The sequence below is a fragment of the Colletotrichum fructicola genome, assembly GCF_000319635.2.
Source record: "Colletotrichum fructicola Nara gc5 chromosome Unknown KSG_Nara_v1_contig04, whole genome shotgun sequence".
Taxonomy (NCBI): domain Eukaryota; kingdom Fungi; phylum Ascomycota; class Sordariomycetes; order Glomerellales; family Glomerellaceae; genus Colletotrichum; species Colletotrichum fructicola.
The window spans coordinates 2,509,697-2,535,610 of NW_027094054.1; the positions used below are offsets into that span (position 1 = coordinate 2,509,697).

General features: G+C 56.9%; 6 protein-coding genes across 6 annotated transcripts; all 6 read right to left on the reverse strand.

Moving 5' to 3' along the window:
* Positions 1-275: 275 nt before the first annotated feature.
* CGGC5_v007513 (Uncharacterized protein) lies at positions 276-1,483 on the reverse strand (the record flags this gene model as incomplete). The annotated part of the gene is made up of 3 exons (XM_032034195.1): positions 276-842; positions 900-1,012; positions 1,072-1,483. The coding sequence occupies 3 exons, from the start codon at positions 1,481-1,483 to the stop codon at positions 276-278; spliced, it is 1,092 nt and encodes a 363-aa protein (XP_031886546.1).
* Positions 1,484-2,550: 1,067 nt separating this feature from the next.
* On the reverse strand, positions 2,551-4,881 carry crn1 (Coronin-like protein crn1; the record flags this gene model as incomplete). The annotated part of the gene is made up of 8 exons (XM_032034196.1): positions 2,551-3,378; positions 3,429-3,543; positions 3,602-3,638; positions 3,689-4,110; positions 4,182-4,328; positions 4,408-4,550; positions 4,669-4,757; positions 4,848-4,881. The coding sequence occupies 8 exons, from the start codon at positions 4,879-4,881 to the stop codon at positions 2,551-2,553; spliced, it is 1,815 nt and encodes a 604-aa protein (XP_031886551.1).
* Positions 4,882-6,061: 1,180 nt separating this feature from the next.
* BUD4 (Bud site selection protein BUD4) lies at positions 6,062-10,860 on the reverse strand (the record flags this gene model as incomplete). Its single annotated transcript, XM_032034197.1, has 6 exons — positions 6,062-6,523; positions 6,580-7,313; positions 7,363-7,717; positions 7,865-10,567; positions 10,633-10,776; positions 10,840-10,860. The coding sequence occupies 6 exons, from the start codon at positions 10,858-10,860 to the stop codon at positions 6,062-6,064; spliced, it is 4,419 nt and encodes a 1,472-aa protein (XP_031886552.1).
* Positions 10,861-13,313: 2,453 nt separating this feature from the next.
* Positions 13,314-14,160, reverse strand: his-7 (1-(5-phosphoribosyl)-5-[(5-phosphoribosylamino)methylideneamino] imidazole-4-carboxamide isomerase; the record flags this gene model as incomplete). The annotated part of the gene is made up of 2 exons (XM_032034198.1): positions 13,314-13,600; positions 13,671-14,160. 2 exons carry the CDS (start codon positions 14,158-14,160, stop codon positions 13,314-13,316), a joined length of 777 nt encoding a protein of 258 aa, XP_031886549.1.
* Positions 14,161-16,223: 2,063 nt separating this feature from the next.
* On the reverse strand, positions 16,224-18,908 carry nipblb-2 (Nipped-B-like protein B; the record flags this gene model as incomplete). The annotated part of the gene is made up of 1 exon (XM_032034199.1): positions 16,224-18,908. One exon carries the CDS (start codon positions 18,906-18,908, stop codon positions 16,224-16,226), a length of 2,685 nt encoding a protein of 894 aa, XP_031886550.1.
* A 1,482-nt stretch (positions 18,909-20,390) lies between these two features.
* snf21 (Chromatin structure-remodeling complex subunit snf21) lies at positions 20,391-24,867 on the reverse strand (the record flags this gene model as incomplete). Its single annotated transcript, XM_032034200.1, has 3 exons — positions 20,391-20,621; positions 20,672-24,685; positions 24,778-24,867. The coding sequence occupies 3 exons, from the start codon at positions 24,865-24,867 to the stop codon at positions 20,391-20,393; spliced, it is 4,335 nt and encodes a 1,444-aa protein (XP_031886543.1).
* Between the last annotated feature and the right edge of the window lie 1,047 nt (positions 24,868-25,914).

Consider the following 25,914-nt stretch of genomic DNA (forward strand, 5'->3'; position numbering starts at 1 on the left):
CCAGGGTTAGGAGGAGAGAACTGTGTCGGCGACTCTATGAGTTCCGGACAGGCATGTCACGAACAGAAGCAGAGTCTGGAATGCTGATATATGTTGATCACAGTGATTTGTCCCATGTGATGTTTGATTATGCCGTGAATGATGTCTGTGAACCCGAGACTCTCATCATGCATCCGTGAGTCGTAATGCGAATACTGGATGCATTTGATCATGTTTAATAGGGATATTACAGAGGTACTTTGAACATAGATAGTCGACATTAATATCTAGTGTAATCATCTCCGACCACCCCTTCCACCCCTTCCGCCTCGTCCACCTCTCATACCACTACCACTACCCTCGATACTCCTCACGTCCCTCTCGCTCAACGTCAACTGCGCGCCCCTCATGCGTCCCACAGAAGGCCCGCCAACGCTCCGCTCTCCCCTGCCGCCTCCGCTCTTCTTCTTGGGCGCGGGCGCCTCCCTCTCCAGCACGACGCCATTCTCCTTTGCCTGCCTTCTGCGCGTGGTCTCGCGCTGCGCGGCCTTGGCGACGATGCCCTTGCGCTGGGCCATGGGCATCTTATCCTGCTTGAAGAGGGAGGCGACGCCGGGGGCGAGGGATTGCATGCGCATGTCGAGCTGGCGCTGGCGGAGTTTCCCGGCTGCGAAGGATTTGGGCTCGGAGGAGGTGGAGGAGGTGTTGTTGTGTTTGGCGAGGAGGTGGGATTCGGAGAGGAGGCGTTGGAGGGCGAGGTCGTTTGCGAGCATCGACTTGTCGTTTTCGTCGTCTTCGTCGGCGGCGGGTTCGGAGGCGGGTGTTGTTGGGTTGGGGTCGGTTTGGGAGGGGGGTTTGGAGGACTAAGTGGTTGAGTTAGCTTGGTGATGGAAAGGAGGGAGGTAGGTAGGGTAGCGCACCATGAAGGCTTTGAGCTCTCGTTTCGACATGCTCGGCGCCGGGAGGGGCTTGGACGAACTGTGGTCCACCACCTCAACCACATTCTCCCCCTCGTCGGCGTCTTCCTCGTCTTCTGTGAGAATATCAGCGCCCTGGACTCCCTTTTGCGGTTTGAGAGCTTCGTCGACATACCATCAGACACCCCGCCCCATCCGTCCTCGTCGTCAACCCCGACATCCTCATCCAGATCCTCCTCTTCCTCGTCATCTTCCTCCTCCTCGCTCTCCGCAGCCTCCGCCGCCGCCCTGCCCTTCTTCGCCTTGCGCTTCGCCTTCGCCGTGCCGGGGAGCGGCGCGAACGCAGCCTCGAAGTGCCGTCTGAAAATCTCCTGCGCGTCCATCGTCGCCTCGTCCTTTTGCGCCTCGGCCTCTGGTTTCCGGCTCGCTTGCGGCTTTACCGCGCTCGACGTCTTGCGCTTTTTTTTCGTTGCCGCCGCCGCAGCCTTGGAAGCGGCACTGCTGCTCTTCTTCGTCGCCGTCGCAGTGGCGGGTTTCTTAGAGACGTTGGCGGACGGCGCCTTGCGCTTCCCTAGTACTGAAGCCATTTTGTCGTTTCCTCCGGCCCTGTTTTTTTCTCTTTTCGCTCTCGGGGATAGTGTCAGGTCGCGCGGTAGGAAAAAGCCGCAATGGGGTAGTCAAAAAAGGCCTGGTGAGCAGGGGCGTCGGTGGTGCAGGATTCTGCTGAATGCAAAGACACAGGGGAAAAAAGCTATCGCTGCCCGGTGCAGAGACAGAGCGACACAGAGCTCCGAATTGAAATTTTAGCGGGTCCATGCAGCCTCGTCCGCCCACTTTTCATCCTTACCCCAATCCCAGCGTCCTGACTGGCCTGGGCAGTAAGACACTGGCGGGGGGCAGAGCTCAGCCTTGGTGGGATACATTCCGCCCCCCTAGCAAGAAAAAAAAGGTACATCTCATCCTCACCGTCTCACGAGAAGCACAAAGCCCCAAACCTTCCTACCAAACTGCTGCACTCCTACATCATGGGACGAAGTTTTCTCTAACAAGGCGCGTCCGCTGTGTACGTTGCCTCTCTACGTGTCACATCAAGCAAAAGTCTGTTCATGTGTGGGATGTAGAGGAATACGCAGAGAAGAGCAAAAAGTTGGAATGCCAAGAAACTGCCGGCGTCTAATGATGCTGAAACTTTTGTTGGGCTGTGAACTGGATGAAACGGACAACAACAGAAGAACTACAGATGATGTGGAGGGATGACTGTTTGATACGTTGGTGTTGCTGACGGGAAGAGACGACGAGATCGAATGGTTCCAGCGGCAACCCTGACACACATACACGTATGCGCGCGCGCGCGTGCCCGCTGGGGGGATCACAAGCGCCAAAGCTACGCTGCGCGCCCAATCGTCACCGAGGTCTTACCCAGAAGAAGCAAAATCAGAAACGGGGGGAGAAGAAAAAGAACTAATAAACACCAAACTATACAGCTTTGACAAACACTGCTTGCTATCCATCCCAAAATCCCCCCGTTTTCATCACATCTTTTCCCCCACTGTTCACACACACCCCTCCCCTAGTTTAAGTAACACACATTCGGGCAGCAGCATCAGCAGCGGCAGCAGCGGTATTTGTAGTAACATCAAGGATGTGATGTGATCTAAGACCGCGCGGCTTCGAGCTCCAGCTCCAGCTGTCTGATCCTCTCGCTCTGGTCCTGAGATCCACCCGCGTTCACCTTGCGCTTCAGACCCTCCACCTCGGCCGACAGCTGGCTAATCTTGTCGTTCTGCTTGCCGATGAGCTTGGTCTGCTGCTCCAGCATCTGTCGGATCTGGTCCAATGAGGACTCGATATGGCCCGAGGAGCTGGGAGAGGGGGCAGCCTGCTTAATGGGGGACGGTTGCGATGTGCTGGCGGGGGACTTGAAGGCAGGGGAGGCGGGCTTGATGGGAGAGGGGATCTTGGTGGCGTGCTCGACACGGGCAGGGGTAGCAGCAGCGGGCGCGGCGCGCTGAGCTGGTCTCTGCACCTCCTCGAAGCTCGAGTTGTCGTCTTCCACCTCCGGCTCGGCGGGCTCGTCATCCTTGAACTTGGACGCCATGTTGGCCATGGACGCACCCTGGTCCTTCATCGACGGAGGCGGCGAGCGCGAGACGGGCGCAGGCTCCGGCGCGGGGGCGGGAGCGGGCTTCGGCGCAGGCTTGGCGGCCGGCGTGGGGGCGGAGGCGATCGTAGGGGGCTTGTAGTCGGCGACGACCTCCTTCGGCGCGGTTCCCTCGTACACGCTCTCGAGGTCGATCTTGTTGGGGATGCCGTCCTTGCCCTCAAGCCACTCCTTGGCGCTGACAGCAGGCTTGAGGCCGGTGGCAGGAGGGAAGATGTCGGACTGGAAGGTTTCGGCTCTGCGGGGGACAGTGAAGGAGATGGGCTCGATGTAAGTGTCGTTGACCGTCTTGTAAGCGCGCATAACCTCGTTCTCATGGACCTGCTGGAGTCAGACATTGCGCCGCTGCTTGAAAGGCTGCATGAACTCACGTTAATTCCACGTCTGGGAACAAAGGCAATTCCTCTTTGGGGCTCCGCAGACTTGTACTCGCTGAGGAACTCAAACTTGTCGTTCTCGTACTCAAAGTAACGAATGTTGCCGTCACTGCAGACGCGTCAGCAAGGCTTTCATCTTCATCAAAGCGCCGCACCAAATCACTCACCCCTTTCCAGCAAGGTACAGGCAGTTGGATCCCTCGTCTACACAAAGTCAGCACTTCAGCAATGGGCACTCGGAAGACAGCACCAACCCCAGAAGGGCATGCAGACACCCGAAATGGAGTCCAACATGGTAAATCCTCCAATAGGCTCGTTGCGGCCAGGCTCCCACAGGGCGATCTGACGCTCGCTCATTCTCGAGAAACCGCAAGTCGCGAAACGGTTGTGCTCGCCCATCCACACAGCTCTGCTGTTCTTGGCGCCCGGGTGGCCAGGCGCCTCGTGGACGGGCTTCTCGGCGCGCACATCCCACACGCGGATCTTCTTGTCGCGGGAGGTCGTGACCAGCAGGCTGCCGCTGGCGTTCCAGGACAGACTCTGCACGATGTCATTGTGCTTCAAGGAGTGGGTGGACTGGCCGGTGCCAATGTCCCACAGCTTGATCGTGAAGTCGCCGGACGCGGACGCGAGGATGTTCTCGGCGGCGGGGTTGAAGAGGACCTGGCCAACCTTTCTGTACGTCTAGCAGTCAGCAACTATAGCTCACAGGGGGGGGGGGGTGATTGGTTTCGTGGCGCGACGAACCTCGAGTGGCCGGCGAGCTTGCTAACGGGAGAAACATGGCCGGGCTCCTCGGCATCCGTGTAGAGGGTGAAGTTCTCGGGAACCTCCCAGATAAAGACCTTTCCGTCCTCAGAACCGGAGGCGATGATGCGGTCGTTGAAGGGGTTCCTGGCACGTGAGCCGTCAGCATGTCGCGTGCGCTTGAGGCAGGTGTAGGGGGGGCAGGGCGGTCGCGGGATCGGCGTACCAGTCGGTATCCAAGACGGTGGCGGTATGGCCTCGAAACAGCGGGATCTGGTCGGGGAGCTTTCCCTTCTCGCCGAGGGGGATGACGGCGAAGGCGCCGCCGCCGCCAGCTTCCCAATTGACCGAGAGGTATTCGGGGTTGGCCTAGCAGTAGAGAGAAGTGTCTCGTCAGCTTCTTTGCGTCTCTTCAATTTCGCGGGCGACCCATTGACGTGTCTCGTGCCCGACGACCGTAGAAAAAAAAAGTCTAGTCCCCCCTTACCTTCACCAGGTTGGTATCCCACGCATTTCGGCTAATGTGAAGGTTGTCGTAGCAGAACTCCTTGCGAGTCGGCTTTCCAAAGACGTGTCCTGTGTAGAGAGAGGTCGGGCGTCAGCAGTCAGCTCGTCGCAGCGCAACGCGGGCGGTTGCGACAAAGGGGATGACGGAGAGAGACCCACGATACTTCGACGCTCGTACAAAGCGGCCCGCCATATGGAATGATGTATTATGTTAAACGGGTATGGAAAAAACGGGGGTGAGTCGGGAGAGGGAGGGAAGGGGTATCGCAAAGATGCAGACGATAGACGATAGAGAATGCTGTGTGCAAAAGGCCAAGGCCTGCGACGAGTTTTGGTGATCCAAAGGCAAAAGGGGACGACGAGGACGACGACTGGGAACGCGGAGGAATCAATAGCTACAGTTAGCATTACCTTACCTCAAGGTACACTAGTGTAGTGTAGAGCTGCCCGCTGTTCCTCCCAATGGCGGGCCCGGCGGGACCTTGACAGATGAGTGTGGTGCTGCTGGTTCCATCCGCAGCACCAGGGTACCTTATTTCAGGTACCTTTTCCACCCACCTCACTGGACCTGCCTCTTCTACCTTCCCGCCGCTACGAGGAGCGACACTGGAGCGACATTGCTGCTCATTGCGCCCATCCCGCCGCCCCGTCACTCACAGGCTCGCAACCAGCCCGCTGCCCACGTCCAAGGAGCTACGTACCCACTTCCACTTACTGAAGACGTTCAGCGCTGGAATTACAGATGGATACCTTGCGTGAAACTCCCCCGGGCCAGCTGCGCCTCCGTGGCTCCCTCCACTTACAGCAAAATGATGGAGCAAGGGTCCAGCCATGGAAGTTCTCAAGTTCATGCACATCACGCCTGTGCTGCACGTGATCCTTTTCCTCACCGAGGTGAGAGGCGGCATGCCGCGTCGACTTTATCACGACAACCACCACCAACCCGCGCATGTCAAAATGATATAAACCTCCCATTTTAGTACTACATCATACGTACACCTAAACGGGAAACCCGACTCCAGAATAATGCTTCCAGAGACCGCGTACGAATCTAGTAGGAAAAGAGAAAAACCACATAGACAATGACTCTCACAATCTCCGGAACTTCCACCCTTTGCTTGCTTGCTTGCCTTCCAAACCATGCCCAAACGCCGTCCTATCAGCCAAATTATTAAACATTGGGGCGAGGGTGCGCGAGGCAGACGCAAGCCATCTTTTTTCGGTCAAGAGCGGACGAGACACATTATCATCCGATCACGAACACCTGGTCCAAGAGAATCATAGATCATGCAGTGTCTCCCGTTCCTTCGTCCTCGTCCTCTCCGATCGTCCCGGTCATGCCAAAATCATAAAGAAAAGAAGGGGGTATCGCTTTAGTTGAATGTGCTCTTGGTCCGCGAGTGCACGCGCCGGCCCTCTGCCCGACGTCGCAGCGCATCCTCTCTCTTGAGCACGAGCTCGCACCACTTGCCCTTGCTGCGAGGTCCGTCGTCGCCCTCGCCTCCACCCTCGGGTCGACCGACGACGTCCGTGAGCGCTTGCATCCAGCCCTCCTTGTCCTCGGCCGTGTCGGCGTAGAAGTCGATGAGCTCGCCGTTGTTGAAACGGATGCGGAAGCCTTCCTCGACGAACATGTAGCCTTCTTCTTCTTCGGCAAAGGCAGACCTGCGGCGACGGCCACCCTTGCCTGTCGTCTCCTTCTCCGTCAATGCGCGTCGATCGTCAATCAGGCGCTTGGCATTGGCGAGGTTGATGGTGGCACGGGGCTGACGAGTTGCCTCGTGGTAGGCCGTCAGCTTGGTGCCGACAAGCTTGAAGTAGCGACGACGCCAGTACTAAGAGTGATGTTAGCAAAGAAGTCAAGTAACAGACATTAAGGTATCTATCTTACCGGGCAATCGCCACCCTGCTGACTCAAGTGGCCCTCCCAGTTCTTGGAGAGACGCTCCTCGGCAGCCTTGATCTCCCGAATGCAAGAGTTCATGCTCTTGGGCATGTCGTCGTCCGTGGCTCCCTTAGGGCGCGGGACGAAGAGGAGCTGGAGCTCCAGCTTTCCAATCTTGTACGGGGCACGGCGAACAACCGCGGTGCTACCACGCTTGCTCTTGACGCTGGACGCAAAGGCAGCCTCCTCCGTGGCCCACTCGTTGAAGCAGGCAACGTTGACGACGTATGGGCGACCGTAGCAGCGAGATTCGTGCTCCTTGAGGCAGACGTAGGAGCGGGCGAAGCTGCCATCCTCGGCGGCGAGGGGTGACAACAAATCCCAGGCGCTGGGCGCAACCTTCATTTGTCTGGCCTGGGCTTCACGCTGCTGCGCTGCCTGTCTCTCCTCCTCCTCACGGGCGCGCAGCTCCATCTCCTTGCGCTTCTTGGGGGACGCGAACACCCTGCTAAAGGTAGACGTCTTGGGCTTGCTAGCCTTAGTAGGAGACGACTGCACAACGACCTTCTTCGGCAAAGGCTTCTCGAGCTTGACGTTGAGCGTCAGTTGGAACTCGAGATCATTAGGCACAACAAGTTCGAACTCCTGGCCGATGGGAGCGTTGCGGGCGAGCTCAAGCCAAGCCGTGGTGACACAGTGAACACCGTTGTCGAGGGTCAAGCTGAACCAAGTTCGCTCGTCTGGGAATTGTTAGCATCATATGGCGCTTCAACGAACAGTACGACTCACTTCTAGGGATGGGAAGATCCAGATCCTTCACACCCAACACCTTGATGAAGAGTCTGCCGCGCTCACCGCTCTCCTCGGTAGCCAACTCGGGGTTCAAGTCCTCCTCAGCCAACGGGTTGAGAGTGTGGGCGTTGCTCTCCTGGCCGGGCAAGGGCGGCGCCGGTCCGCTGGTGTGGGCGCGCGATCGTCGTACGCTCTTCTGTCTGGGCCTACCATTCCAGGGCTCGACGGTCCACGACTGCGGGCGGTCGGTCTTGACCGGGGAGTTGCCAGCCGATCTGGTCTTCCACTTGTCATCAGATTCCTTGTCACTTGCGGTAACAAGCTTTGTGTTCTGACGCATGAGGTATCCGCGCTGATTACGAGACTTGATGTTAGCATTCTGTGATTGTGTTTCTTCTGCGATGATCTCTCTGTTGGATGCGGTCGGCCTAGACGCTTGTCTGCTGAGGCTTTTGCTCGCAATCTGGGAGGCTTCGTAAACTTGTTGAGAAAAAGCAACCTTTTGTTGTTCGATGACGCGATCGAAATCTTGGTCGAGACTGAGACCAAAGTCAAGATCCAGGGTGAGACTGCGCTTCTTGAAGCTCGGGTGGCGCTGTGTGTAGTAGTCTTCACCGACGTTGGACTCCTCGGTAAGATCGCGAGACAGTCTGTTGCGGTGACGCTCAGGGATAGGGGGAATATCTGGCACCTCGCGACTAACTTGACGCCGGGCTTCCCTCATGGCAATGATGTCGGAGGGAGTGTTGGACGGCCTAGTCTTGAGCTTGGAGCCGGAGGCCTTGATGGTTGCCTGACGCTCGGGAATAGCAGGGGACTCCAGGGGCTCCTCGGCAATCGAGGGAGGATGCTCAAGCATGGACTCCTCAAAGTCTGACTCCTCGTCCGAATCCTCAATCGGGCGATGAATGACGGACTCGGGCGTACCGGGTTCATCGTCGTATTCATCCTCCGGCTCGCCCCAGCCAGAGCCGTCGTAGAGACCCTGAAGCTGGGGAGGAGTAAAGGGACGCTGAGCCTGAACGTCAGCCATCTTGGGAGGGGGCTGAAGCTCTTCCAGGTCTTGAGCTGTGGGCTCGGGAGGAGGCGGCAACATGAAGGACTGTAGACCCTTGGAGAACTCATTCTCCTTGGCTTCATCCTTCATCTCAGGCAGACCAGAACGGATGGAAGCAGGCGACTCGACCTGCTTCTCCTGCTCTTGCTCAATCTCCTGAATCTCGGGTTCCATCTCAGCCTCAGGCTCAATGACCTCCTCAGGCCCGGAGGTAGGCTCCTTGGCGGGCAGCTCCATAGGAGACTCGACAGGCGACTCAGTAGGGGTGTTTCCAGTCTTGTCGGACTTGAGCTCAAGAGGCCTTATTTCAGAAGCAATATCGAAAGACTGGAAAGCCTGCTGGGGGCTAGCAGCACGAGGAGTGAGGATCTCCTCATCCACTTGAGTGACTTCAGGCACGCGAGCGGGGCCGTCAGAGTAGTGGCTTGCAGAGTCCGCATCGTTCTCATCCTCGGATCGGGCGTAGAAGTCAGTGATAGACTCAGTCTCGGCATCAGTGTCCTCATCGCGGTGGATGATGACACTGCCTTCCTCATCCGACAAGTCGGAAACTTCATCGTCCAAGATGGAGTCTTCGGTGGAAGGAATAGGAACGTCGGGGTCAAGGGGAAGGGGGAGGCGACGCTCAGGGCTTGGGCGCTCCGGGCTGGAGCTAGGCGCCGGGGAGGAGAAGTACTCGGCCTCTTGTGCGGTTTCGCCAGTGTTAACGCGGCGGAGGATGGATTCGCGAGAGATGCGAGTTGGCAGCTCATAGTCCTCGAGCGCCGAGATGTCACCGATGGTGTCATCCTCCTCATCGGCCTCGAGCATGCTCGATTCAGCAGTCTCCGTCTCGGACGAAGGGCTCTGGAATCTATCGCGTTGAGCGCCACGACGGAGACGACGCTCTCTCTGCTGCTCGCTGGCCGACTTGTGGTCGTCCGAAAGCATCATAAGCTTCAGTCTCTCCTCCAGAGTCATCTTGCCGTTGCCGATACTTTGGATCTCCGACTTGCTTGCAGCAGCGGCCGCGGGCGGCGGTGAAGGCAAGCTGCGGTGGGTACCCAGCATCCTCTCAGCAGTAGCTGAGATGCCAGGTGAGCCACGAGAATCGCTGAGGCGAGACTCGCTGCGGGTGAATGAGCCACCCATGCCGGGGAGAGGCGGCAAGGGGCGATGGTCTGAGGTGGAGGAGTCGGAGCGAACATGCTCTGGCCTACCGGGGCGGGCGGGCAGTGACTCGGGCATGGGGCTGCTCTCGAAGGGGTCCTCCATGCGCTCAGCAGACTGCCTCCAGTCATCGGGGCCGACGACAGGTGTCTTATCTGTGTCCTCCAAAGAAGCGTCGAAGCTGTCCTCTCCGATGTCGTGGTCGCCGAGATGGTAGTGCTCCTCATCATCATCCTCGTCATCCATAGAATCGAAGCTGCCCTCGCGGGAGTTGGATCCGATGGATGAAATGTCGGGTGTGGCCATCTCATACTCGTTGATCTGAGGCGGCGCCGCATCAAAGGTGACGCTCTTGGCGTGTCTGTGGAGGGATTTGCCGGAGGGAAGCTCGCGGTCGTCAAAGGAGGTATCGGCAGACCATGTGCCGGTCTCGGGGTCGAAGCTGCTCTTGAAGTTGCTGCGAGAGAGCGACGACTTCATGGGTGATCCGGGCTCCTTGCCAGGGCTCTTGGGAGGGCTGGAGAAGCTGGCTTGCATCGGAGTGGCGTCGGCAGAAGCCTTGGTCGGGCTCGTTGCCGGGCTGTAGATGGGGATGTTCGACTTGCTGCTGTTGTTGCGCTGGTGGCCGAAACCCCTGCTCAGAGAGTCCGAGGACCGAAGCCCGTTGATGATGGCGGTAGGGGCGGCTGATCCTCCATATGCAGATGCCGAGTAGTTGGCAAGAGGGCGTTCGATCTGAGGCACTCTGGTAGGGTCGTATTCCTGCTTCTGCTCGAGAGCGAGGATGTTGCTATTCTTGACGCGCGAAGCCTTTTGCAGGCGTTCGATGGATGTGCGACGGGTTGGTGAGGGCGAGCCGTGGCGACCGCCGTATAGGTTCTGGGTCTCGGTGCTGATGGAGTCGAGGTTGCGCTTCTGCCAAAACAGCCTAGGTGACGTGGTGGTCTCCATTGGAGACGACTGGAATGGAGAGGAGTCGGTGTTCAGAGTCATCTTCTGCGCGGCGTTTGTTAGAGGAGGTTCTGGACCGGGGGGGGCTGTCTAAGACACGATCCGCTTACCTTGGATGGCTGCTTGAAGCTGGGAGAGTTTCGTCTAAGGTCCGAAGGGGACAACTCTGAAAGTGCGCGAGGGAGGTTCGCTGCCTTGGGAGGCGGTGATCCCGTTGAGCCCGTGGAGCCCTTGGAGATGCGCAAAGGGTGTACCTGAGGTGACGGTGTTAGTCGCGAGGATGCAATGAGCACTGGGCTGCGGGCAGAGGCACTTACTGGGTCCTCTTGAGATGCCATTTTAGGTGATGTTTCTGTGGCCGCGAAGGCGCATCTGGCGGAAAACAGTCGTAGTAGTAGATGAGTTTTGGCGATGAATGCTCGAAAAGAAATTCAGGGTCGGGCAGGCTTTGCTGCGGCGGATCCTGCTCTCGGGGATTGTCGTAGAATTCGGAGCGGCTCGCAAGACACAAAGGGGAAAACGCGATGCGTAAAGGTTGTACTAGAATGAATGTTTGACGTATTGCGTCTCGTGGGGACACTTCTTTCGCTCTGCCCTTTTTTTTTTCCTTGCCGTGGTGAAATTCCGATGCTCTGGTGGATGTGATTGATTGACGAGGGATGGCTGGAATGGAGCAGGAGAAGGTTCGGATGAATGGCGGGATGCGGGTAGAAGGTCGCAAAACAACAGGCAACGCACACAAAAAAAAGACCAAAAGGCGGTGCCGCCAAAGTGCAGCAACAATAAGAGTAGCGTTCCTGACGACGGGGGGAAGGTGGTGAGAAGGCAACAAGAGAAGAAGCAGGCCGTGTTGTTGGTCGGTGTGGTTTGTCTTGTTGTTTAAGGGCAGGCGGCGGTTGCAATCGAGGTTGAGGCGGGGAAGCGGTGATTGGTGCGCGGGTGCGGGAGAAGTAAACAAACAAGGAAGGCAGCTCTTTGTCGGGCGGGCGTTGCTCCTGGCGACGGCGTATTTACTTCTACGAGGTACCTACCGTAGACGAGGGGCACACACGGCAGTCAGTGGATGGGGGGGCAGCTTCAGTTGGCAGGTGCCCCAAAGGCCGCCGCTATCCACCAGCTACCCGCCTGGAGCACCACTCCATCACCACTGTTTCTGCCGCACGTTCCCACTCTTTCTGTGACCTTAGCGAGCGAGTAATGGGCCTCGATGGCCAACCCAAGGAACACACTGCAGGGAGAAGAAGCAAGCAAGCAAGCAACATGGAGAGCAAAGCAAAGCCTCTAGCCGTGTAGTGGTCGGATGCCTGCCTGTCCAGGGACACCAAGCAAGGAAGGGCATTGTACTTAGTATGCAAGGCCAGGCATGGGCATAGGCAAGGCAAGGCCAAAAGCTGCAGACGAGGAGTCAAAGTAAACAACAACCTGCTTCCTGTGTTGTTGTCGAGCCGCCGTACATGCACAATTCGCCGGGCCAACACGGCAGCTGAGAGCAAGGATCTCGCCATCCCATCAGACAATGCCATTCAACCAAGTCCAAGTCATCGTGATGACCGTGGCCCAGCACCTTGTTTCCCGTCCCTGGTCCAGCTCCATAGAGCTCGCTTCTGTCCGGCGCAAGGCACACGATGTCGTGCTTTCTGTCTATCTGCGCATCGCATCTGTGTCGAGTCTGACAGGGCCCTCTCTCAGTCTTGGGTAGGCTGTTTATTAGTCTTTAGCCTCGAGGCTTGGGTTATGTATCCGTAGAAGACTATTCGTACTGGGCAGGCCATTTATGGAGTTGCTAGGGGTACTGCAGAGGTGCATTGCGTGTTGGTAGAGTATCACCATGCCCTCCGAAAAGCGGATATCTCCTTCCCGCTGTCTTATCTTGCCGTGGTCCCTCACTTGCGCAACTCGGGTTGCCTAGCTGCAGCCGTCCGTTTGCCTGGCGTGTTTCTCCTCTCTTTTGAAAGGTTGTTATCTTCTAGCTTCGTTATAAACCGTTGCGTCTGTCAAGTCATGATCCGGCCTCTTTCACATGTAGCTAACCTACGGTAAGGTAGCCGCGCAATTGATCGCCCGGACTTTGTTCCTAGAAGCTGCACCATCTGCGTCCCCGCCCCCGCCGGCGCAAAAGCCATCGCTTTTTTCCCAAGGCCCGATGTGCGCCGCGCCGCAACTGACTGACTCCCCCTCCCTCCCCTTGTGGTTCCTCCTGTCAAGATCCCATGTCCAGACGCCTCCAGTCTCCAGTCTCTGTCTCCATTCTCCATCCTCACTGTCTCTCTCCACGAGCCAGGTGCACCATCTGCCCCCATCCCATCGGATTGCCCCTCCCTTCCACTGCCTCCCCCTCCTCTTCCTTCTGTCATCCTCCTCAGCCCCGGCGAGAGAGGGGAAGAACGGATACGAAGGAGAATAAATGCCCAGCCGGAAGCACATCATCGATCGTGCATCTCCATGTACGTACACATGTACGTAAATCTCGCAGAACGGGGCCCTCTTAGTCCCCTTAGCCTCATCGTATCGCCACGGGCACCAAACAAAGAGGAGTATCGTGTGTTTTACTTTACAACTGGAAACTAAACTAACTCGTTGTTTTTTTCTCTTTCTACTCTTCCGCCTTCTCTTCCGGTTTTCTAGCGTCGCACTGGCTGAAACGACTCAACGCCGCCGCCCTCGTCCCAGCCGCACGGTCACCCACCCGAATGTGACGCCTGTCATCTCAACAACTCTGCGAGAAAGATAGAGAGAGGTGTCTTTTCAATGTCCCAAAAACTTTTTTTGATATGACTGCTACCCTACTGCCTCATTGCTGGCCCTTGTTCCACTCCACACACTCCTCCAGCTTGACCCCGTTGCCACCGAAACAGTCCAGCGCGCTGCCAATCGTCAGGTCCACCTTGCCCTTGCTCAGCTTCTTCACCATCTCCAGGTCCTCGAGGTTCCTGCCGCCGCCTGCGTACGTGACCGGCAGGCTGCACCACTCCGCCAGCCTCTCCACGAGCTTCTCGTCAATGCCCTTCTGCAGACCCTCGTTGTCCGCGGCGTGGATGAGAAACTCGGAGCAGTACGGCTCCAACTGCTTGATAGATTCTGGAAAAATGTGTTTACCTCAGTCAGCCACTTCTTCAGCAAGTGATTGATTTCAAACGTGAAAACCAACCTGCGTTGACCTCCATGTCCGTGATGGTCTGCCACTTGTTCATAGCCACAAACCACCTATCGTCCCCGCGCCGCCGACAGCTCAGGTCGATCACGAGCTTGCCCCTGTCGCCCCCGAGGGCCTCCAGCACCGCGTCCAGCCTCTGCTGGCTGAACCGGCCCTCGGGGAACAGGTACGACGTGATGATGACCTTCTCCGCGCCCGCCTCAACCCACTCCCTCGCGTTCCCGTCGTTGATGCCTCCGCCGACCTGCAGCCCGCCCGGCCACGCCTTAAGCGACTCCCTCGCGGCCTCGGTGTTCCCCGGCCCCAGCATGATCACATGCGCGCCCGTGAGGTCATTGTCCCGGTAGAGCTTCGCAAAGTAGGCCGGCGGGTGCGTCGACACGAAGTTGGTCTTGAGCTCCGCCGTCGTGCTGTCCAGCGTGCCGCCGACGATCTGCTTGACCTGCCCCGCGTGCAGGTCTATACACGGCCTGAATCGAGTCATATCTGCGTGTACTTGTGTGCTTTTTTAGCCGTGGCTGAAAGGTGTTGAAGGAGGTTCCTCTTCGAGATGCGTCACCACGGATCCGCTGCTGTCCACTGAACTCAACCCCTCCTGTTCAGGTTTTGCGTGGGTGGTGGGGTTCGCCCCGGTACCGGCCTAACTTTTTGGATCAGCGTTCAAAGCTGTTGTGATGTTTGAGCTGCTTTCAATGCTTTGATTTCAGTCAAAGCAAGCTTCTATCAAGAACTACTGAGTCTCAATGCTCACCTGTGATCGAGACTAGGATGATTTATATGTTCTGAAGACGGATATGTGATGTGCCCTGTTGAGCAGAAGTTGGACGCTTGTTATGAAGCAACATCCAGCGATCAACCTCGCAACTAAAACTAAGAGCAAAAACCAGATGAATAGGGAAGCTCTCTCTCCCTTTGTCAATTGATGAATGCCATTGAGTTTCTCAGCTCATGCAAAAGCATTTGTAGTTGTTCCGGAGGATGTTGCGGTTCTGTTCGGCTCAATGAGGTCCAGGTCAACAAAATCTCGCTGTAATCAAGCCAGCGCGTTCTGCAAGGGAACTCAGGCTCAGAATTGGCTGAAAAGTTCAACAAGGTCGTGTGTTCTAGTTGGTTAAGATTCTCGCCTCACATTGATGTCCGCGAGAGGTCGCAGGTTCGAGCCCTGCCACGATCAGTTTTTTGCGTATTCGTGCGAATACCAATCTCTTTTGCACGGTGATGTAGTTTAGCAATTGGTCGTGGATAATGTGTCTCAATCACACAGATGAGTTAGGCGTCAGCCTGGGCCAAAACAAATAAGATCTGCAGTAATTTTTGTCCCATCCCATGGGCACTCCTTTCTGCTGCCCACCGACATTTAGTGCTGAGTACCGACACACAAGTCACAAACTTTTGGTCGGGCCAAGCCATAGCCATCCCTTTTGTCGTGGTCAACTCAATTGCACCGCTGAACGATTGAATGAAGCGCTCGCGCTGCTGATGGCCTAACCTCTGACGAGATACTGAACGCGTGGCATTCCAGCATTAGTGGATTGCGCAGCTAAATGAATCTATCAAGGTCACAACGAATACAGAATTGCTGAGTTGGCATTTGAGTTAAAATAGCATGCGAGAGGTTTGTTGCCCTCTTATCGTCGCCTTATCCATCGTCAGGAGTGTTGGCATGGGGGCTGGTTTGACGTCATTGTAAGATGCGGCCATCCAGCGAGGAACCCGAGCTCAGCAGAGCAGCAAAACCACAGCAATGCAGCTTTCTTCCAAAAGGCCTAGTCCACCTGAGCTTCAATGCAACACAATACCCTAGATTTCTTAGAGGAACTACGGTGTGCATTCCACCTACCGTGTCGGGACTGACGAGTCAATCCCCATACCACGCACGAACATCATGGCTAGGTCCGTCGGTGAGGGGAGGGTGAGCAAAGTATCTAGGCGGTCAAGCTCGACTAGCACACGAATGCAAAACATTGAGGAACACTAAAATACACATCCCCTGAACATGGGATTCATGGGCAGATCCAATGGATAATCTCGAATCCTACCATGTGACCCCCCATCTTCAGATTTAGCTCCAGGTTCGGACAATTGACGTGGGATGAACCACGTGGATCTGCGCCGTTCCTGGATCAAGCGGGGATACATGATTGGGGTTTCTGAGGTAAGCTCCGCGAGACTTTGAGGTGATCTGCAAAGCCGTTCAGATTCACAGGCAGACAAAACGCTGTCGGGCATCGATGAGCATCGGCAATGTCTGGCTTAATACCTGAGCAGGACAGGCAGTCAAATGGCGAGATTGGACATGCAGGATTCATATTAATTGGGTCATTGCGAAGTCCGAAGAGTATAGCTTGTTTCCGTGCTCAGAACGCCAAGCATCGTGGGCCACACAAAAGGCATCACCTAGATGTGCCCTCAACTACGTTGCCAACCCATCGTCAACCACCTGCTAATCATAAATCACCTCAGATGGCCCCCCATCCAAGATCCTGTTCACTACAACTATCTGAACAAACTTCCACCTCATTTTCAACCCACGGCCAAAGGCACACACTACCCAAGCAATATCTCAACCCGATCCCTCGCAACCGCATCCCAAACCCGCTGCACGACATGCCCCAGTCCTCTCCGGTAGCACACACCTCCCACCCTCTCAACCCACAGCACATTAACAAAGTCCACAATCTCGTCCTCGTCCATGTTGTCCCGGAACGCCTGGATATCAAACACGTGGCTCCCGCCCCTCTCGCTCGCCGTCGACACGGCAATGAACTCCAACTTCTCCTCCCCGGTGTGGTTCGCCCCCTGCAGGCCGAGCCAGCTGTCGTGCGCCGTCACGTTCCCGCACCACTTGCCCGTCCGCGACCAGATGTTCCCGATCGCAAGCGGCACGCCATATCCCCTGCCGGGCCCAGCGATTCCCACGGCGGAAGCACCATTGACAGCAGCTCCCGCGGCGGCGGCGGCGGCACCTTTGCCATCCACCGGCGCAGCGTTCCTCGCCATCGCAAAGTCGACCTCCAGGTAGGCCACCGTGGTGCTGAACGACAGTAGCGTCGCGTTCATCGAGTAATCCCCCAACGGCACCGCTGCCGCGTCCGGCCCGTTCATCTCCCCCACCGGCACCGGGTACCGGAAAACACACTCCGGATCCCCCGCATACCGAAACCCGCCACCGCCGCTCCTCGACCACCCCGCCGGCAACGGCTGCGTCCTGCGGTGCCGCCGGTCACGGAACATCAGCCCATCGTTCGGCAGCCGTGTGTACGTCGCCCGGTCCGTAAGCTCGAAGCTGACCAACGGCCTCAGCCGGAACGCGTACGGGCTCTTGAACCGCTTCTCCTTTCGGCCCCCTCCTGAGACCGGCGGCGCGTCCTGCACGTAATCCGCCGCCGCCCTCCACAGCGACATGTCCGCGGGAACCCCGTCGTAGTGCCATCCGAGCCAGCTCCAGCTCGGGAGCGGGTTCATCCCCGTGACGGGCTGCACCATCATCCTCCTCCTAATCATCGCGCGGGGCTGCCACAGCATGGCGATGTCCAGGAAGCACACCGGCATCCCGAACACGAACCCGCCCGCGAAGGACTTGGACATGACCGTCGTGATGCCCCGCAGGGCCCTCGTCGTGTCGGACATGAGCGTCACCCGTCTCGAGCTGTAGTCCATCGCAATCCGCGCGTACTCGTCCATGTCGGGCCACACGGGGTGCAGGAATCCCGTCGCCGCAGGGAACGTCCGGGCCAGGCACGGCGCGTTCTTGTTGCCCCCTTTTAGTATCTTGCTGAACCGGCCCCCAGCCCCGGGCGCCCCCTGCCACACCTCGCAATGGCACTCCCACGTCACCGTCTCCTCGAACACGTACACCTTCCTCCGCGAGTACATACCCTCCTGCACCGTCCACGCCCGTGTGGCCCACCTCGACCCGAGGATCAAATCCTCATGCTTCATCTTTCCCGGCGGCGCCTTTGCTGGCGTCCGCCTCACCAGCCCATTCAGTCCGCTCTCCGCGTCCCCTGCCGCAGCCACAATCGTAAGGTACGCATTCGCAAACACGTACGCCATATTCTTCACGTACTCCTCCCTCTCCACGTCGTCATCCTGCACAATGCAGAACCGGTCCACCCACAGGTACTTCACCCCGACCTTCCTCGCCAACCACATCGCGTCCAGGATCGTCTGCGGTATATCCGCATCGTCCAGACTCGCCGTCAGCATGTCCAGGTTCTCCCTCAACGTCTCCACGGGGCCCCTCGTGCTCGGCAGCGGCGGCTCGTACACGTAGCTCAGCGCGATATACCGGTCCGTCGCCCGCGCCCTCACAAGGCACCGGTTGACGGAGTCGATCAGCCACAGCGGCCGCCACGTCTCCCCCGGCGGGCCGGAGCAGTGGTCGCCGTGCTCCGCGTTGCACGTGTCGAGCCACTCGCGCACGCGGGCGATGGGGTTGAACCTGCCCGCGGCCGTTGAGGCGGACGAGGCGCGCCGGGAGGGAGCCGTGAGGGAATTCCCCGCCGGCGGCTCACCTCCCTTGCGCGCCTGCCACGTGCTCATAAGCCGCTCCGTGATGCTCTGTCGTTTGCTGCCGTTATGGTGGAGGGTGCTCTCGTTCGCCGGCGGCGCCGTTGGTCGTCGGAGGTGCGAGGGGTCTACCGCGAGGCTGTGCCTCTTCAAGTCCCGCGGCGGACTGTCCCGTTCTCTGTCGCGATCCCTCGGGCTGTCCCTGTCGCGGTCTCTGTCGCGGCGCGGACTCTCCCTATCCCAATCCCTATTGCGATTCCTCGGAACGTCTCTTTCGCGCCGTGGGCTTTCCCTGTCCCAGTCCCTATCGCGGCTTCTTGGGACGTCTCTCTCACGTCTCGGGCTCTCTCTTTCACGCCGCGGGCTCTCGCTGTCCCAATCTCTGTCACGGCTGGTCGGTAAGTCCCTTTCGCGGCGAGGACTCTCCCTGTCTCTGTCTCTTTCTCTGTCGTCGTCCTTGTCCCGATCTCGATCCCGGTCTCTGTCGCGGTCCCGGGGGATATATCGATCCCCCCTCGGCAAGTCCCTCTCTCGCTCCCGTTTCTCAACCCTGGCAGGCTTGAACGAATCCCGCGGTTGTAAAGGCGTCGGTGCTGGCGGAGGCACAGGCGAGTACTGCTGCTGCGAATGCCTCTTCTGCGGCGGGGGCCGCTTCTGCCCGTGACTCTGAGGCGGGGGCGTCGGCGGTCTATATCCGCCCGCATCCTCCTCGTCCGACATTGAAGATGCAGAAGAAATGTCGTCCGGCAACACTGACGCAACTCCTGCTCCCACCCCATCTCCCCCAGGCCCTCCTCCCGCGGGCCCTGGACCCTTGGCCTCCGGACCGCTGCCGCGGGCGGACGGGGACGTGTGGTCCATCTAAAGCGTCTCACGATATCGGACGCAATGGCACTCTTTTCCCTCTCCCAACAATGGACGAACACCAATAAAAACCTTAGAATACGGGCATGCAATGGCAAGACCCAAAGCAAAGGTCGGGAAAATAAAAAAGAGTTTGGTGTGTGCGTACGTGTGCCTAACGCACACCACGACGCAGTCTCCCTCAAAACCTGCTGCGCTCGCTGCGCGCGCGCGCCCCTCTGCGCCGTGGCCCCTCCCTCTAAAGTAAGGAAAAGGCAAGGTAAGGCAGGCGATCAACCGTGCGACGGACGTCTCCAGTCCAGCTCAGCCCAGCCCAACCCAAGCCCTTCAAAGACAGACGGAGCCCAAGTGGAATCGATGCCGCAGTGCTGTAAAACTGCAGCGCCGATGAACGCGACCGATATCCGATGAAAAGCGACGTTGGTTCCGATGGTTTTGGTTGATGTATGCGTATTGCGACAGAGATGTCGAGGGAGGAAAAACAGAAAGAGAGAAGATGTACAGAGTAGAAATGCAGCTTTGCGACACGCGGCTTTCTGCCAGTGAGAGCGATCAGCGTGCGTGAGAGGGTGCGTGAGAGATGGATGAGAGAGGTCAGCGCTCCGCCACCCCCGGCCCGCCCGCCGAACCAACCTCGATCGCTCCATCCCACCACCACCACCGCCCCCAGCCCCCTCTATTAAGCCAAGATTAAGGCCGCACGAAAAACAATAATCATGGGGAGCTTTGCTGGCTTGGGGGAGGGGCCTTCAACACTAATTACGATTGACACCCAACCCAACAGGGGCGTTCCCTACTCCATTTCAGGGCGAATTGATCAACCGTCGAACCCAATCAACAGGGACACAGTCGTGGAGAGACATCGCGACATTCGCCATGACACACTGGGCACTTTTTGGGTACGTTTTCAGAAAGTGAATCGGCCGATACATCGTGCTCACATCTATTAAAATACAATTGCTTGCTAATCTAACATACTCGCGAACGAGGCTTCTACCGCCGTGAAACCGGGGATAGAAGTCCTCGTCAGCCATCCTCCATTCGAAAGCCTCTTGCCCCGGTGGCCCTTATTTTGGCCCATGGTATTTGTTGTATGAGTGCCGTTCCGCCGTAACCTTTACATATTGCAAAAACCGCCCCTAACCGTTACGCCTGGAAAATGTGTAGAAGGGTTTGGCAGTGACGTCGTGGTCTTGGAGCCAGCCGGCACTTGCCACCAGATGAATCGTTCAGTTTAGGCCGCCGTCGTGCCTCGCGTCAAACCCGAATAAAAAACGACCCTCAAAGTTCATTAAACATCACCTTCCTGTGACCACTGACACGTCAGAATTGAAGACCCTAATCCTCATCGCTTTGAGCTCCGTTGGCACTGCCATTTGCTTCTTTCGTGCCGTTTGTTGACGAGATGAGCTTGATTCTAGTGCCAGAGGTTGTCGGTTGAGGTGTCCCAACGCTCGCACTAGCGCTCGGCGCCGCAGACCCCTCCTTGTTGGCCGCTATTTCACTTTCAAGCTCTCGTAGCTCGGAATGCTTCTCAAGCTCCTTTTCAAGCTCTGCATGGAAGAATTTCTGGTAAAGGTTAGCAAATTATTTCAATCGGCGGGGGCTTCGTCACTAACCTGAAGAACTTGGGCATCCTGGTAGAGCAGCGATGCCTCCTCGTTGTACGTCTGGCAGTTGTTGAACATCAGATCGACGTCCTTGCGCATCTCGCTCAAGCTGTAGTACTGATTCTTCTTGATCTTGGTCTCGATTTGTTTCATCGAGATGGGGTTCTGGATGATCAAGTAGTAGTCGGCGTAGTCGCGCTTGGGAGGCAGTACCAGAAAGGGTCCAATGATAATGCGCTTGCCCGCCACTGACTCGTCGTCATCCTCCTCCTCAGGCGGCTCAGGATCATCGACTTCGAGATTCATCATGCCATCGTAGAGAGCACGCAGACTGGTCTGCAGGACTTGACGTTGGTGGGGATTAACACGTGGGACATCAGCGACCGCAGACACGGACACGGCTTTGGGTCTGCCCTGGGGACCGCGACGCTTCTTGGCAGGGGGCTCATCGTCACCCTCCTCTGCTTTACGCTTCTCCTGGTTCTTGCTGCCCGGCTTGCGGCCCCTCTTCTTCGGTGTCTCCACCTCTTCAGTGCTGGCGCGGCTAGCGGAAGGCGATGCCTCGGCGGCGTTCATGATGGCGGTCCTCTTGAGCTTGTTGGTCTCTCGCTTGTCCTTGCGAGCTTGCTTCCGGGCGGCCGCGGCTTCGGGAGAGTCATCATCATCGTCCACTGCCATGAGCCACTGCTCCTCGGTTAGACCATCGTCGTATTTGACCTTCGTGCGCTCACGAGCTCCACGTCCCAGACTGGTCTCTTGCTCCTCTTCGATAACGGTTCCGTCGCCAAGATAAATATCGGGCAGTTCATCCTCAGCCATTAGACGAGGCTTGGCCTGTTTGCCGGGTCCGTCGCCGTAGATCGGATCATTCCTGCGTTCTTCATCTATCTTCTGGAAGACACCGATCTCATCGTCGTTACGAGCCAGAAGCATGTTGAGCTCATCATCGTCCATCTCGTCCTGCTCGCCCGTTTCAGCCATATCGGCAGTCTCGAGGAGTGTTCGCAGCATGGCATCACGGTCTGTCTCCGTAGATTTGTTGTCGAAACGACCGGCCTGAATAACCTTGCCGTCCATGTCAAGCTTGAACCTGGCTCTCTCAAGAATCTTCTCTTCAACAGAGTTGGAGCTGATGAGACGCAAGATTCGCACCTCGTTCTTTTGACCAATACGATGAGCACGATCCTGGGCTTGCAAATCCTGATGAGGGTTCCAATCAGAATCGTAGATAATGACAGTGTCAGCAGTCTGCAAGTTCAGACCCAAACCACCAGCACGTGTGGAGAGCAGGAACATGAAGTACTCGGAGTTGGGGGCGTTGAACTCGCGCAACAAGTCGGAACGCTCGTCTGACTTAGTCGTACCATCCAGACGCATATACTTCATGTTGCGGTACCTGAGATAGTCCTCCATAATGTCCATGATGGCTGTCATCTGGAAGAACATGAGCACACGATGGCCAGTCGCCTTATACTTGGGCAAAATGCGGTCCAGCAGCTCAAACTTGCCAGCTGTTCTCCACAGCAGATCGTTGCTGACGTTCATCGGGTTCAGCAGATTTTCGACCTCGTCGAATACGAACGGATGGTTGCAAAGCTTTCGGAGCTGCATAATCATGTTGCTCAGACCACGAGCACCAGTCTTGCCACCCTGTCCGTCGCTGACGAGAATCTTGTTGTGGGTGACCATCTGCTTGTACAGCTTGGATTGGAGAGCCGAGAACTTGCACTTGATAACCTTTTCTGTCTTGTCCGGCAGGTCCTTCTCGACATCCTTCTTCAAACGACGAAGCAGGAATGGACGCAGCACTTTGTGCAAACGGCGAATGACGAGAATCTGCTCTTCTTCCGTGAGGTCCATCTTGTCTTGACCTCCCGTGTTGGCAAAAGGCGTGTTGAACCATTCATCGAAGGTCTTAGCTGACTTGAAAATGGTCGGGAGCGTGAAGTTGAGCATGGCCCACAGTTCAGTAAGGTTGTTCTGCAGCGGCGTTCCAGTCAAAATAAGGCGGAAACGGGTGTGGTAGTACTGCTGAATCGTGGACGTCAACTTGGAGTTCTGGTTCTTCATGCGATGACCTTCGTCGATAATCATGTGGAACCACTTGATTTTACTCAAGATCGGACGGTCCTTGATAATGTACTCGTAGGTGGTCAACAGAACTTGGAACCGTCCCTGGCGGATCTTATCCTGCTGCTGCTTTCTGGCCAGAGGCGGGCCCTTGTACACAATCTTGGACACGGACGGCGCCCACTTTTCAAACTCTAAGGTCCAGTTGGTGAGAGTACTGAGGGGCACAATGACGAGGTACGGGCCTTCCTGCTTCTTGCGCTCAATCAGGTAGGTGACCAGACTGATCGTCTGAATGGTTTTACCGAGACCCATCTCGTCGGCAAGGATACCATTGAGGTTGTTGTTGTAGAGCGAGATCATCCACTGCAGACCCTTGATTTGGTACTCCTTGAGAGTACCACCGACCAAAATATTGGCTTGCTCTGTGACCTCTTCCTTGATGCGATGAGCCACAGCATAGTAGTCGATCTTCCGTGCGCTTTCTTCGTCGTCGCTGTCCACTTCACTGGGCTCCTCTTCCTCTTCTTGGATCTCGTCGTCAAACTGCTCTTGTTGGGCCTTCCGTTGCTGGCTCTTGACAGACGCAGCAAGCTGGCGCAAGAAACCATCGGTCTGCCTGAGAAGGTGGGTGATACGGGTATCCTTGGCTTCGTCGAGCAACTTGAGATAAGCCTCCTCGTCGTTAGCCTTAAGAGCCTGGAGACGCTGCTTCGCAGTGCGCTCAATTCTCTTCTGCTCTTCCTTCTCGATGTTGTAATGCTGTGCAAACATGAGTTTGTTGAGCTTGTTGGACTTGTTGCGCTGACTGGATGCGGTTTGCTGGATCTCGTTGCGATGTTGAGTAATAGCTTGGAGGAAGTCGATATGCCTCTTCTTCTCCCGGTTTTCGCGAATGTCTCGCTGCTGCTTCTCCAACTTCTCAGTAATTCTAGCCTCACGAACAGTCATCTTCTTTGTACGGCGATATCCAGATCGATTAGTCGTCATAGCGAGGTTGTCGTAGAACATCATGGAACGGCCTATCTTATCTCTCAATGCGCGCTGCTTTGCATAGAGACCTAGACTCTTCATTTCGATGATGGCTTTGACCTTGGCACTGTCGTCAAGCTCAACATTCTCCTTGGTGGCATCCCAGTGAGCAATGTTCGCCGGGGTAGCTCTCAGCTCGGCATAGCGATCCCTCATGCGGTTGAAGACAACCAATTCACGCTCATATCGCAGATGTTCGAAGTCCACTCCAGTCGGGAACAGGCCAGGGATAAGCTTGCGGTTCTTGCGCTGTGTGTGTTCAAAGTGACTGATGGATTTGCGAACCAAGGTAGGGTCATCGTATGGGGCCTTGACGGTCTTGAAAGTTGGACCTTGAACCTCTGGCACAGATTCGGGCTTCGGCTCACCAGCAGCGGAACCGGGCTGGGCGGAGTCGCGAGATGGCGCTTTTGGTGTTGATGAAGCAGCATGCGCGGCGGCTTCTGCGGCGATGGCCTTGCGGCGCTCACGCTGAGCGAAGATAGCCTGCTGCATCGGCAGGGGTACTCCAGCGTTCTTTGTCAAGAGCTTGAATGCATGAATCTGCTGACGAAGCAGACTCAGCTGCTGCGGGTTGAACTGGCCAGCTCCAGGTCCAGCAGACGGGGCTGCAGTGGCTGGTGATCCAGACGCGGCGGCATTATTTGAGGTCTGTGCCGGCAGTGCAGAGGCACCAAGGGCGGTAGATGATGGAGGTTGTGTTGGTTGAGGCTGCTGCTGTTGGCCAGGCTGCGCGCCATTGACAGCACCGTTGGGGCCAGCCTGTTGCATCTGTCGCTGCATTTGCTGCTGTTGCTGCAGAAATTGTTGTTGCTTCTGTCGCATACGGGCTTGTTGTTGGAAGGACAAGACGAACTGTTCGGCCTTGATGTATTCGGGATCGGTGTTCGGGACGCCACTTTCTCTCATCTGCTTGAATTTCTGGGTCATGTTAGCATCATCCATCGAAAGCAAGAGGATTGACCGTCGCAGAGATGCATGCCCATCGCAGACTATGGGTAGAGAGATCTTACGTTAAATATCTCCTGGGCCTGTTGAGGTGTGGTGGCTGCCATGCCGGCGCCAGGGAGCTGGACGGCAGGCGGTGCTTGAACAGAAGCCATTTTGGCAGTGTATGCGCTGCAAATCTATGGACTGCTGGAATCTCAAGAGATGCAGGGACTATCTCGTGCGCATTATCTTGCAAGAAGACTCGTGTAGGTGGACAAGTGGAGCCGTGTGGAAGGTTGGTCGCGCGCTGGGCTCGTCGCGAAATGAAAGACTAGAATGCTAATAGTGGTTGTGATGAAAAACCGGCGCGTCGTCGACAACACGGCGAGGCAGGGAGCGGCGGCGTCGGGTCGGGCTGAAAAACGCGATGCCGTGGGGAAACTAGATACACGGCGGTCGCGTGGATGTCGTTCACCGAGATGGACGATGGAGTTTGGCCGCCAACCTAATGGGCTGTGGTGCCGCGAATGGAAGCGTGGGGGGGAAACGGGTGGAAGGGGGCAATCGCGGTTGAGGCGAAAATTCGATTTGGGGGGAAAGGCGCGACGTCGGGGCGTTGCCTCGAGCGGAATGCGCGAGGAAATCGCGTCGAAAAGGTTGCTGGACAATTTTTCGAGATGGTGTCGATGCCTGCAGAGGGGGTATGGCGATTTTTCGATGCGCGCGGTGCCGGTTGAGATGGAGAGGTGAGGACAACGACAAGATTCATTGATGGTTGGTGCGGTCTGTGAAACGCGGTCCCCGTAATTTTCAGCACAGCAAGATGTTGATGCCTGAGGCGTCACGCGCTAGGCTTATTACATACAAGCGAGGGCGCTCGGGCCATCTTTTTCCTTGGTCCGACGCAGGCAGGAAGCACTCACTCATTTGACTGGCTGGCTTCGGACTTACAAGGTACCTACCTTCCGTGCTTCCTTACCAGCTTACCTGCCAGGTGCCTTGCCGGCCACCTTCGCCTAACGTAACGCCTGTCCCAGCCGCCAGAGAATGCCAGATCCACGCCGCTTGGCATCTGTGATTGCGGGAGGCTTGAGGCTCTGGTCTTGTTTCCAGGCACCTGAGAGCAGGATGAGATAAAGATACATGGTTCCGTCGCATCTAGGGGCGCGTCGCTTCATTCCTTCTCCAGTCGCGCTCCCTTCCCACCCCACGTAAAAGAA